We start from the raw sequence: 12,462 nt of genomic DNA on the forward strand, positions 1-12,462 counted from the left end.
TGGGGGCTCCTGCCCCTCCTCACCAACCCCTCGTGCTTGTCCTGCTTCCTCAGACACCAGCTCTGCTTCATTTGATAGCTTCCACTTTCTCCTGGGGCCACTTTCTGTAGATTTAGCTTTGCAGCACACCCCGCTCTTTAAAAGGTTTAAAATAAACGCTTTCCCTTTATTATTTTTAGGTCCATATAGATATTTTAAGTGCCTCTATTTCGGTTCAATAAATACACAGCAATAAAGCAGCCTTGCTGACGGCTAGCCCAGCCGGGCTGCCCGCTCACTGCGGACCTCTCCATCCCAGGTGGGTCGGTGGATGGGAGCTGTGAACGTTACACCTCTGCTTCCCCTGCAGGAAAAACCAGGCTGTGCCGCATGCTGTAAATGCCTTTCACATGTTCCCCAGATCCCAGTTAAATTGAACCCCAGAAGGTCTCTCAAAGCATGAAAAATGCATTTATAAGATGCTGGAAGGAAGATGTATTCCATAACTACTCTGGTGACCAGGCGTGCTGACTTGTGTCATGTGGAGAAGGAACCAAAAGGGGGTATTTCTTGTTATTTCATACCGCTGATGGGATTTTATCTCTCACAGCAAATCCAGGAACTTTTTAGTTACCATTATTGTTTGATTTTATGGGCCATCTGATATTTATTTTTATTTCTATTCATTATTTGTTGAGTGCACTTAGCCCCTTCCCCAAGGAGCCTGCCTTACATCTAAGGTGATTTTTACAACCAGTGTTAGCACAGCATCTGAGCAACTCGCACAACTTTAATATATTTATCCTGCACACACAGTACGTCAAGGCGGTCCTGGTATTCCTACTGTGGAGAGCGGTGGTCTGCCCATAAAATCACAAGTCTAACTTACTGTGTTAAAAAAAAAAAGAAAAAAGAATAAACTCCAAACTATTTACATTCTTCTTCTTTCTGATCTTCATTTTAAGCCATCAGGATGTATTTGAGTTATATTTTCACTTCCCCTCCCCCCCCTACAAAACACGAGGTCTAGCAATGTACCTTTTACTGTAAGCCAAGCTCTCGCATATCCCACGACTCCCACAGCTGGGGCTTTAAAATCTGCATCCAACACTGTGAGACTAATGACAAAATCATGAGCTGGCAGCGCTGCCTTTTCCTCCGACCTTTTCATTTCATCCTGCAAGCGCTCAGAAACAGGAATTCCTCGCAGCTCGCAGCACTATCGGTCCACGCAGTTTGTGTTGGGTGGAGGAGGCGGACAGCTGGCCTCAACGAGCTTTTTTTTCCAATTCTTGCTAGATTTTCCCCAGCACAACAAAGCCCCAACGTTCTTTTATTTGCTATTGTTATGGAGGAGTCTGCGAGTGACCTCCCTCTTGCTCCCTGCCTCCGCACAGCATCAGTGATGAATGCAGCTCCATCTCCTGCTTGTCATGCATGTCCTGAGGGTGCTGTGGGGCTTTTCTGTTGCCTGTGCTTCCGGCTGGTTTTATTCCCTCTTGATTTCTGGTAGACTGCTCTCTGCTAATCCCCATGTAATCCCAACAAACGTGTGAGCCCGGGGAGGGGTCGAGCATGCAGGCCGGGGTGCGTCTGCGTGCCGGCTCTCCAGATAAAGATGGGCCACGGCATCACGTGAGCTGGTCCTTCTCTCTCCCTTTTATTTTGCCCCATCAGGATACCCTGCCTGCATCTCCCCCCGCTCATGTTCGGGCTTGGAGATCTTTCAGCTCCCTGAGACGTTATTAGTCTCTCCTGGGAGGCTGGTGAAGGTGAGATGCTCCTTCCCCCCTTGAGCACCACCTGTGCAAATAACTCCATGGCTGAGACCAGCCACCAGCCCTGGGGGACGTGGGACCCCCAGTGATGCGGTGGTACATGAGCCCCCCAGGGCAGGATGAGGTCTGTAGGCTCCCACCCATCCTGGGGCACAGACCAGCCCTTCAGGTCCCCGATCTCCTGCTGCAGAGCCGAACTGACACAGCAGCTGCTGCCGAGGCTCCGGCATGGCACATCAGCCGAGCAGCATCCCCACTCTGCCGGGATGGAGACGACCCAGCTCTTTGGCCGGACTCCCACCCCCGGGCAGCATTACCCACCCCATGGAGCAGCGGTGCCATCTCATCCGGCATGGATAACGCACACCTGTGCATACGCCGGTGCTGGGAGGCGTAGGGATTGCTATGCCCTGCGCTGAAGAGTGAGCGGGAGGAGCAGGAGCGAGCGGGAAGCAGACAGCAGAGCCACGTGGGGTCTGGCTTGGGGGAAGGCCGAACACCTTTTTTTACGAATCTTGGGCTCCTTCCACTCCCACGCACGGCGGGGCGAGCTGACGCACATGGCACCCGCGGGAGCCGGCTCCCACGCCAGCTGGAGGCGTTGGCCGTCCCCAGTGCCGTTCGTCACCGGTGTGAGGCCACGATCCAGCAAATCCCTTCTGCACGTGCTGCAGTGTTAAGCACACGTGTCATCCCCGTGAAATCAGCAGGACGGCCCCAACGCCTGAAGGTGAGCAGGTGCTGCGCCGCGCCGCCGTGTCGGCACTTAAGGGAGCCCGATTCCCATCTGCCTGGCCAAACCGCAACCATACATCTCTGCTTTCCCTGACCAGCTTGGCTGAGCTCCTCACCTGGCAAAAGAACACACGGCAGCGAAAATAAACACGGAGGGAAGCGAAGCCCCTCATGGCCCGGCGAACGAGGTCTGCGTTCCAAGAAGTAATGAAGCCCAGGGAATGGAAAATGCATGTCACTTGGCGGCAGGCTGGATGCGCGCAGGCGCTCCATGCCGGCTGCCGAGAGGGTGCTTCGCCTCCACACGGCATCGCCACGGCACAGCAGCTGCGCCAGGTCCAGCCAGCGGCACCGTGCTGAACTCTGACATTTGAAGACGGAGAATAATTTGGCTTCCCCTTCCCCCCCCCCCCCCCGAGCGGTCCCTCGAGCCGGGCTGGAATGTGCGTGGTAGGGACAGAACCAATCCCATTAGCACGAGGAGATTGTTTTTCGTTTGGTTTTGTTGTTGTTGAATCACCCGTGGCTCTGCTTCTTTGGGGTAGGTCATAGGAAGGAGGACGGGGAGAGGAAACCCATGGATGTGTTTTCCCGGGTGGCCGTCTACGGCACGGCGCTCCCCTGCCAGCCCGGCTGCCTGATTTCGGCAGCACCGTGAGGTTTCCATCTTTGAAGGCCACACGAGCTTTGCTGCTGGCTCCAGGATGGTGCCCAGTGCGGTTCGAAGGAGCATTTGTAAGAACAAGGGCTCAGCTCCCATGCGTGGGGTCGGGAAGGTGCTGCAAGCCAGCGGTGCTGCCAGAGCTCGCTTTGAATCCTTGTCCAACTCCCCACCCCGCGCCCTTATCCTCGCTCCATCTCTGGATGGAGACTTAACCTCCGTTGAGCTTAAAGCTGAATTTACAGCTCTGTGTGTTGGTCAGAACAGCACCGGATTGCAACCATGTGCTAGCAGGAGCTGGGCCAGGGGCAGAGAGAGGCAGCTGGAGCAACTAGAAAATATCTTTTCCCCAGCTGAGATAGGAGCCCGGGCTCTTTTTCTGTCATCTTCAAAAGCCCTGCTCTGGCAGGCCCCAAAACCGCTGTTTCACCCTAATTTGTGCTTTCTCATGAAAGACCCTCATTCCTCCAACATGAGACAAGAATAAGAAACCTTCCCCCGGCTGTTTTGCATCCAGCGGCATCTCCCCGGGATGTGAGTGGGAAGGGGCGAAGGGGAGCGACGGGTGCAGACCCAGGTGAACCAACACCGTGTGCATTGCAAGTCGGGAAAATCGGACACAGATCATGAAAATGGGGGTTGGCACGCGTGTGTGCAAGGCAGGGGCATCTCGGAGTCCTTCCCCACTCTGCTGTCCCAGTCCTGGGCTTTCTGCCCTGTGCGGCATCCCTGGACCATGGACCCCAATTCTCTTCCCAAGCAGAGATGTCCCGGTGGGACACGGCACTGGGCTCTGGGCACCCGACAGTGGGACGAGGAGCTGCGAGAGCTCCCGAAATCTTCCTCGGCACGGGAGAGCGTGATGAGAAATAGGGGCGAACGACACCATTGGGAGCAGACGGCGAGAGGGGAGGGAAATCTGTGAGCAAATGCATTCACCGCGTGGCCCGGCTCCTCAGCTGGAGTGCGCGAGCGGCGGTGGAGCCGGGCCAGCTCCTGGCAGCTGAGATTTGCAGGGAGGGGGAAGAAAGGAGGGGGCATTTTCTGGAGGTGAAAACAGCAGCCCAACACAGACACAGAGAGAGCTGCCGGGTGGGGCTGCCGACCCCAACCACAGCCAGTGAAATCCCCACAACCCTCAGCACATCGCCGGCACAGAGGCCGAGCGACGGCATCTTACGAGCGGGGAGATGCTGCGGGGGTCCGTGGTGGAGGTGTGGGGGGCAGCTTGCTGGCCTCCCCCCACTTTTTGAAGCCGCTTCTTGCCGCAGCGTGGCTAACAGTCCCCACCTACCGGTCTGCGATTTCTTGCTGACCTGTGGCTGGACGCGCGGGAGGCGAGCGTGGGCGCGCAGATGGTCGCCGCGAGGACGCGACCCACCGTGGGCTCATGATCCCCCGTGCCCTTGCCGCCGGCCATGGGCTGGAGGGTGCGATTCCGCCGTGGGCTGGCTTGCCTGTTGCCGATGGGGCCACACACCATGAATTTTGCTTCCCCCCCTGAAAAAATAAAAAAGAGGGAGCGAGAAGGAAAAGGCGTCGGATGGAAAACACCCCGGCTGCCTGCTGGGGGGAGTGGAACCAGCTAATTTCATGCATCTCCTTCTTGTTAGAGTGGGGTCTCTCCTCACCTGCTCCTGGGCACAGTTTCCTGCACCCTGAGCCAGAAACGAGGAATCTGACTCCAGTTTAAAGGCGAGGAGCTTGTCCACGGTTTGTAGCCCGGCTCCCAGCCCAGGAGGGGACCCGCTCGGAGCCGCTGCCCGCGGCGGGCAGGGTTTACCAGCTGTCCGCACCGATCTTGTGCCTTGCCACTTCCCTCTGCACCAGCCCATAGCAGGGGGACGCAGAGAACCCTGTAGTTGGGGGTCTCACCCCCAGGCAGCACCATCCCGGGGTTTTCCTGTTCGCTCCTTCTTGCACCCAACCGCTGCTCCATCACCGCAGGGTGTCTGGGGGTGAGCGGCTGCCAGCACCCTTGCCCAGCCCATAACGGGGCTCAGCGTTAATGCCCTGGGCTATGGATGGAAAATGCCGGAGAAAGACACCCCCTGACACACCGTCCGGGGGGGCACTTGGTGGCTTGGCCCTGGCCGGGGGGCTCTTGTCTCTGGGTCATCAGCTTGCCCCTACCCCAAAGGCTGCTGAGCGCTGGGGTCCCATCTCTCAATCCTTCCCTCTTGTCCTGCCGGCCCCCGACACCCCTCTGCCCACCCTGGGACCCCGAGGCACCCAGCTGTCTGCTGAGGACACCGTGCAAGCCCCCAGATCCCATCGCCCGCGCAATACGGCCGTGGTACACGTTCTACCTCCCGCGCCGACTCCGTACAGCCAGGGCTGCCCAGAGCATCCTCCACACGGCTCCCTGCCTGCTGCACAGGCAGGGCAGGCAGCGAGCAGAAAACACCATCGCTCTCCTCTCTGTTCAGCGAGCTGAGCCCAGCCCGCAGAGCACAGCATCCCCCTCCGGCACCCGGCATTGCCGCACTGCATGGGGGTGACATCGAACCCCCCAATTTAGGGACTGGGGGGGCCGTGCTCCAGCAGCAAAGACTGCTGGCAAGGCAGCGAACCAAGCCCTGCATCCCCTTTGGAGATCCTTCTTCGGTTGCGACTCGTGTCGAGCACCCCAGCATCCCTCCACAGGGGTCGGGCAGCACCTCCTTGTCCCCAGCTCCGCACCCCAGAGAAAATAAGCAGCTGAGGCCAGCACCAGCCCCAATTCCTCAGGGGCCCCGTGCCACTGCTGGCTCCGAGGATGGGACCCCGCTGAGCTACTGAAGTGCTAAAAACGAGCCTCCAGGCCCTTGCGTGAGCTTTTGTGTCGTGCTTGGCATGGGGAGAGCTCGACTGCGGCGTGGACGCGGGCGCCACGCCAGGAAAAACACACGCCGCGGGGGAAAGGTGGGTGCGTGCACACGCGAGCGCGTCCCAGCCCTCGAGCCTGGGCGGCCGCGGCGTGTTACGCTGACGTGTCACGCTGACGTGTCGCACGCGTGCACGGCCCGGTTTACGCTTTCCCTCCTTGAAATGGGCGCCCAGGTGCCGGCAGGCAATTTTCAGTGGGAAAAGCCCTCGCTCCCCAGTGCTTCTTTATACCCATGCGTGAGGACATGCATGCAGTCCTCCCCACCGCCGTGTCTCAGCCTCCTCCTCCTCACGGCTGACGGGTGGACGTGTTGGCGTGCATGGCCCCCTGCCCATCCCGCACCCTCCAGCACCCACCGAGCCCACCCACCCCACGGGCGTTGGTACCAGCTCCCCGGGGAACACAGCATCTCCTTTTACGCTTGATGCCGAATCTCTCGATCTGGCCAATCTGCCGGCCCCACAGCCTGCAGCGGAGAGGAGCAACGCTCCGTGTCAGTGCAAAACAGCCCAAGCAGGGGATTTCTCTCCAGTTTGCTGGAGGTTTCATCCTGGCTCGGCTTGCAAAGACGGGAACAGACCTGCGTCCTCCCACCAGCCCTGCACAGGGGCTCAAACCTGTTCCCCAGCTGGCGACGGGCACCCCGTGAAGCCACCGACTCGTCCGGGTCCGGTACAAACCTTTTATTTCCCCTCCGCCCGCACCGCCCAGCCAGCTTGGGGCTGGGTTTGCCCTTTGGAAGCGAAGCTGGGGGGGCCTCCACAGCCACCCTCTCCCCCAAGCTCACGGCCCGGTGCAGTTGCACCCCGGGGATGGGGAGAGCTGCCGTGGCCGGGACAACACCACAGACTCCACCGAGCTTTACACTGAGCCGAGCGGCCAAAAAGCGACAACAAAAAGTGCACCCCAAAACGGACACAATACCCCCCCACCCCCTCCCCAACCCAGTTCCCCAAATCCAGATATGTTGCACGGTGAAAGTGATACGGAGCAGCACAAAACCTGTGGGGACGGGGACGAGAGCCCCCTCGCCCCACCACGCCACAGCCCCCCGAGACCGCTCAGCGCTGGGGAGCAGCCGGCACACAGAGAGAGCCTAAAAACCCAAGGGTGGGGAGTCGCGGGTAATAAGTTAATCTGTACAGACGTGTTAGGTAGACGCAGGGATGGCAGGGACTGCTGCCGCCGAGCCGTCCCTCCCAAGTGCAGGGGTGTCCCCATGGGGCACCAGGGGCTGATGAACCACATGCCGGTGCAAATCAAACCACGAAATGATGCACGAAGTCAAGTGATGGAGAACGGCGGGGAGATGGGGAGATGCCTCGGCTCGCACCGAGCCCGGCTGTGGGAGCAGAGCCCTGCGGAGCAGAGGGAGGGAAGGGGACCCCTCCGTGCTGAGGCGCTGTGCCGGGGCGAGCCGAGGAGGTCCCCGCTTGACCAGGAGACCCCAGGACTAGCCCCCTGCTTCCAGGGCAGTGCTGTGAGCCAGGGAACCTGGAGGCCGGCTGCCACTAGGTCCTGCCATCGGCTACAGCCCTGCAGGCTGAGCTGCTCCCGGCATCGGGCAGGGATGCCGAGCCCAGGACGGAGGCATCCCGGCAGCTCACACCTCCTGCCTGAGCTCAGACGTGCCACAGCAGCACGAGGCAGGAAAACGTCGCCTCGTCCCCTGCTCAGTCCCACCAGCGACCCGTCATCGGCATTGGGGCCAGCCGCCCCAAAGGCATCAGGGAGGGGAAGGAGCCACCCTGGGGCCCCTCCGCAGCTCCGGGAAGGGGCCGGCTGGGTCCTCGCGTGGGCATGGAGGCGGCAAGATCCGCTCCTCTCTCCGGCTGCCAACGCCAAATCCATTCGCCACGTTTCGGCTCCCCAAGGCAATCGGCTCCGGCCGGCGGAAGGGAGTTCCCAGGGCTGGAGACGGCGCCTTGGAGGCTCAGCCCAAGGTGGGAGGCCGGGGATGTGCCGAGCCAAAGCCCAGAACGCTGCAGACACTCTCCATCCCCCACCGCAGCCGGCTCCCTCCTGCCCAGTGCTGGACCCATGCCCGGAGGGCTGCGGGGCCCCGGGGGCTCCGGTCGGGAAGAGACGGACCGCCCCGCTACGAGGACGGGCTCCCCCCGGCCTCCCCGCTCTGGCAGCTCCTCTCTTGGCTCTCGAGCACTGGAAACCAAGATCCCAGCAAACAGCACATCTACAGAGGAGGCAAAGCCGCTGCCCGGCTCCTGGGAGCCTCCTCTGCAGCGGCCATCCCTGGGGAGGAGAGCGGGACCGAGCCAGATCGTACCCCCGGTCCCCCCACCATGCCAGAGCCAGAGATGCCCCTCCAGGAGCCGGGGACACGGGGGAGCTGGAGGGACCACAGAATGGGACCGGGGACGATGTCCTGGGGATGGAAACAGGGAGGTGATGTGGTGGTGATGGGAAGGGTGGGAGCACTACAGGATGGTCTTGCCCAGGTCGACCTTGAGGGGCAGCGGCCCCACGTCCTCGCCACCGTGCGTGGGGCACAGGGTGACGGCGATGACGGGCGGCAGGGGGAAAGCGCCAGGGCCATCCAGGTCTTCCAGGTACTCCTTGTCTCCGTTGATGCTCAGAGGCTGAAAGAGAGGCAGAGGGGACAGGACCCCGTTGTCCCCAGACTGGGAACACCACGGGGCTGGCTGGGGACGTACAGCACGGCATGGACGTGCCGGCGAGCCCAGCACGGTGGCCGGGGACCACAAACACTGTACGGCCACGTCTCAGCCCCGCCAAGGCTCACCCAGCTGTGATGGGGAGAGCCAGGGTGTCAGGGACCCCCATAGGACCCCCCCACCAGGCTGCGCTGAGCACCGCTCACCCCGTACCTGGGTCTTGACGTGCTGCTCAGGAGCAGTCACCAAACTGGCACAGCTCAGCCACAGCATCACCATGATGGAGAGGAAGAGGCAGGCAGCCAGGATCCAGCGAGGAAGGCCTGAGCGCCTGTAACACCCCACCACCCCCCGCCAAAGAAAAAGGACGAGTTTATGGCAGGGCACGAGGTGGGAATTGGGGGGTGGGAGAGCATCTGCTCCGCCGTATCCAGCAGGTCCAGGCCCCCCCAGGCACCCGCGCAGCCCCACTACACCTACTTGGACATGCAGCCGAGGAAGTCGTGCTCCGGCTGCGGGGGGTCCGGGTGCTGCACCTTGCCTTTGCCTCGTGGCTCCTTCACGGGGGGCTTCTCCCCTTTCACCCGGGGGCCTGGCAGGGGAGAGGCGATGCTGAGCCCGGGCACCCACTGTGGGCACGCCTGTCCTGCTCCCCATCCCCTTGCCCAGCACATGATGGGGTGCAGGGGTGCCGGGTGGTCCCCTCTCCCCCCAGGGACCCTCTGCCCGCTGCAGGGACGCAGAGGATCCCAGGAACTTCTTGGAGTGGGTCCCGAGTCCGGACCCTGCGGGTGTGTGGGGTGTGGAAGCTAATCAGACCTGAGAAGCGGGTAATTTGTTAGCTCTGGAGAAATCGGATTAGAGCCAAGAGGGCTTGGAGGGTCCCGGCCCCTCACCCCGCCGGCAGCCCAGACCCCCCCGCACCTGTGTGGGGCTGGGAGACGTGGGGGCTGGACCCCAGTCCCGGCCGCACCGGCCGCTCCGGCTGGGTCTCCAGTGCCTCGAGTACTGGATACTCCATCTCCGGCTGGGACTGATGGGTTGGCAGGGAAAGAGGGAGAAAGCAGTGAGCGGGGGGGTCCCCACCCCCTGCAGCAGAGTGGGGACGCGGGACACCCCCACCTGAAACACCCCCACCTGAAAGACCACGACTTTGCCATCATCTGCCTGCAGGTAGAAGGTCCAGGTGGAGGAGATGAAGCTCTGGGCAGAGCTGACGATGTCGTTGCAGAAGGTGGAGACCAAATCGAACATGGAGAACGACGGAGCCTTCAGCTCCAGGCTCTGCAAAGGAGCAAGGACATCGTGTCACCGCTGTTCCCTCGTCACCCACCCTGGCAGACAACATCCCACCCCGAGGACGTGACCGAGTTGAGCCAAACGCTCAGGTCTGGGGCTCAGCCTGCTTCTCCCAGGGATGGGGACGTGCGGGACCTGTGGTTCGGCCACGGGAGGTTCACCGAGCCCAGGGCTGTGGTCCCCAGGGCCATCACCCAGCCCCAGGGCCATCACCCAGCCCCTCGGCAGCCCTGAGCTCGCACCAGCTCTTTAAACAATAGGAGCGGAGCGGCCGAGATGCCGAGGGCGTTTCTCTCCTGGCAGCCTCTCCGTGCCCTGGATTCTTGGCCGTCGCGGCGGTTTGTTATTTTTAAAGCATCCCTGCTGGAATCCGCTTGGCTGCTCCCTGCCACTGGCTTCGAACATTTTCCGACAGCCCCTTGCACGGTCAAACCAGCAAACAGGAAATAAATAGGTCAGATTCTGTATCTAATTATTATGCTAAATCTGCTTTGCCTGCTTGTCTGGGAACCCGAAGGAAAAATGCTTTGGGTGGGTGAAGGGGGTGACGGCCCTCCCCGTCAGCCGGTTGCCCCCCGGTGCTCATCCCCGGCCTCAGAGAGGGGCTGGGAAATGGGATCAGACACTAGGAAGGTCTTAAAAACAGGCTGCAAAGCAATTTTTCGAAGGAGCCGCGGCTTTCTACAGCACAAATTCATCTTTGTCTGCACGTGTACAAAGCCAAAAGCCTCTACCTTGGGCCAAAGTCTAATTTAATTAATTGGGCAAAAGCTGAATTAATTAAATGTAGGAGGAAAAAGCGTTGCTAATTGCTGGGAAGGATAACAGATCAAAAGTGGGGGAATCTGCAACAATCGCCCGTCAGATCCTCTCGCCCTGGGAATTCGGCGTAATCGCCCTGCCTGGCCCAAATCTGCAGCAGCCTGGGTCGAGCCCAGTTAATCTGCTTTTTATGCTTCGGACGAAGCAGCGCGACAGGCCGGCAGCAGGCTCGTATCATCCCAGCAAGCCCACAGCACCCATCTGCAGGAGCACGTATAAGAGGGGATATAAAATAAAGCAAGATGCAGCGGGCATCCCACGGTGTGGGTTTTGCCAAGGAGCACGCCTGGTCCCAATCCGCCTTCGGAAAGCACGGGGGGAAACTGGGTCCTGGCGCTGGGACTTGCCGAACTGCGAGGCTGCTGGTGGGGACGGCCGGCGGGCAGCGAGGGGAGAGACGGAGCTGGGGAGGGATGGAGGGATGGATGGGCTGCACATGCGGGGTGTTAGAGCCTTCATCCCCAGGGAGAGGAGGGACTGGGCTGAGCTGCCGCAGGAGGAAGGGATTTTTCCTAAAGTGGGACCCAGGGGCCAAGCCACCACGTCCCAGCATCTCCCTGTGGTGTCCCGAGCAGGGGTTGGCCGGTGGGCTCAGCAGGGTCTCCATTGCATTGGCGTTGCGTGCTCTGCTCCGTAGCGGGACAAACTTTGGTCCCTGCCATGCCCAGGGTGACCAAGTCACCCCGTGTCCCCACACCGGGGGTCAGGTGAGGATCGAGGGGGCCGGAGAAGCCACCCCGAGGGCAGCCCCACGGCTCCAGGCTCCTTGCGGAGCCGAATCCCTTCCCCGGCCGGTCCCCGGCAGTCCCGTGGGGTGATGGCACAGGGACGGAGCAGCCGAGGCACCCCGGGGCGAGGGACACATCCAGCCCCTGCTGCCCACAGACCCTTTGGGGAAGGAGCCAGATGCAGGGACAGGGTAGAGCCACTGCCGGTGGCACCAGGGACAGGTTGGGCAGGTTAAGGGGGGGGGAACGGGAGGTCCCCATCTCCCTGGACCCTCACCTTCTCCTTCCTGCTCTCCACCTCGGGCAGCTGCTTGCGGCACCCCGTCACGCAGCCAAACTGCTCCTCTGCGTTGCTGTAGGCTTCGGTGCATGCTGCAAGGTGGGGGGGGGGGGTCAGATTTAGGGGGTGCTCAATCCCCCAGATGAGCCCCTCATCCCTAGGACCCCCCTAATCCCTCCCGATTTACACCCAGTGGGTGCAAATCTGCACCCCGCTTGGTTTGCAGCAAGGTCCTGGGGGCACAGCGTGGGGCCGAGCGGAGGCAGGATGCTCGGGGAGGGTGGAAGGGGTCATGGTGATGCTGGCGGTATATGGGGGACCCCCCCGGGATGGTGTTTGGGGGAACCGGGGCCACTCGGCCGCCGGCTCCTCACCTGCTTCACACTCAGCTTGGGTTGTGTTCAGCTCGGCGCTCGCATCCACGAAGTGACAGATGGAGAACAGCCGGCAGCCCCGGTAACAGGCGTTGAGAACAGCATCCTGCAGGGAGGAGGAGGAGGCGAGCGTGGAGCTGGCACCAAGCTCAGCCTGGTGGCTGCGCCGGACCCCCACCGCAGCCTCCCCCCCACCCCTGCACCCAGTTGGGGGGCACCAGGCAGCACCACCCTCCCGCAGGACCACGGCCGGGGGCTGGCACCCCAAACCCGGGGGCGATGGCATCCCCAGGGGGAGGGAGAG

At 61.4% G+C, this 12,462-nt stretch overlaps 1 protein-coding gene across 1 annotated transcript; it reads right to left on the bottom strand.

The window, feature by feature from the left end:
* Positions 1 to 8,457: 8,457 nt before the first annotated feature.
* Positions 8,458 to 12,444, bottom strand: TMEM59L (transmembrane protein 59-like). Its single transcript, XM_010563311.1, has 7 exons — positions 12,159 to 12,444; positions 11,782 to 11,876; positions 9,793 to 9,939; positions 9,580 to 9,688; positions 9,136 to 9,247; positions 8,869 to 8,986; positions 8,458 to 8,619 (listed from the first exon to the last, which is right to left on the bottom strand). The coding sequence occupies exons 1-7, from the start codon at positions 12,442 to 12,444 to the stop codon at positions 8,458 to 8,460; spliced, it is 1,029 nt and encodes a 342-aa protein (XP_010561613.1).
* Positions 12,445 to 12,462: the final 18 nt, after the last annotated feature.

Source organism: Haliaeetus leucocephalus, unplaced genomic scaffold (assembly GCF_000737465.1).
Source record: "Haliaeetus leucocephalus isolate CR32 unplaced genomic scaffold, Haliaeetus_leucocephalus-4.0 Scaffold164, whole genome shotgun sequence".
Classification (NCBI taxonomy): Eukaryota; Metazoa; Chordata; class Aves; order Accipitriformes; family Accipitridae; genus Haliaeetus; species Haliaeetus leucocephalus.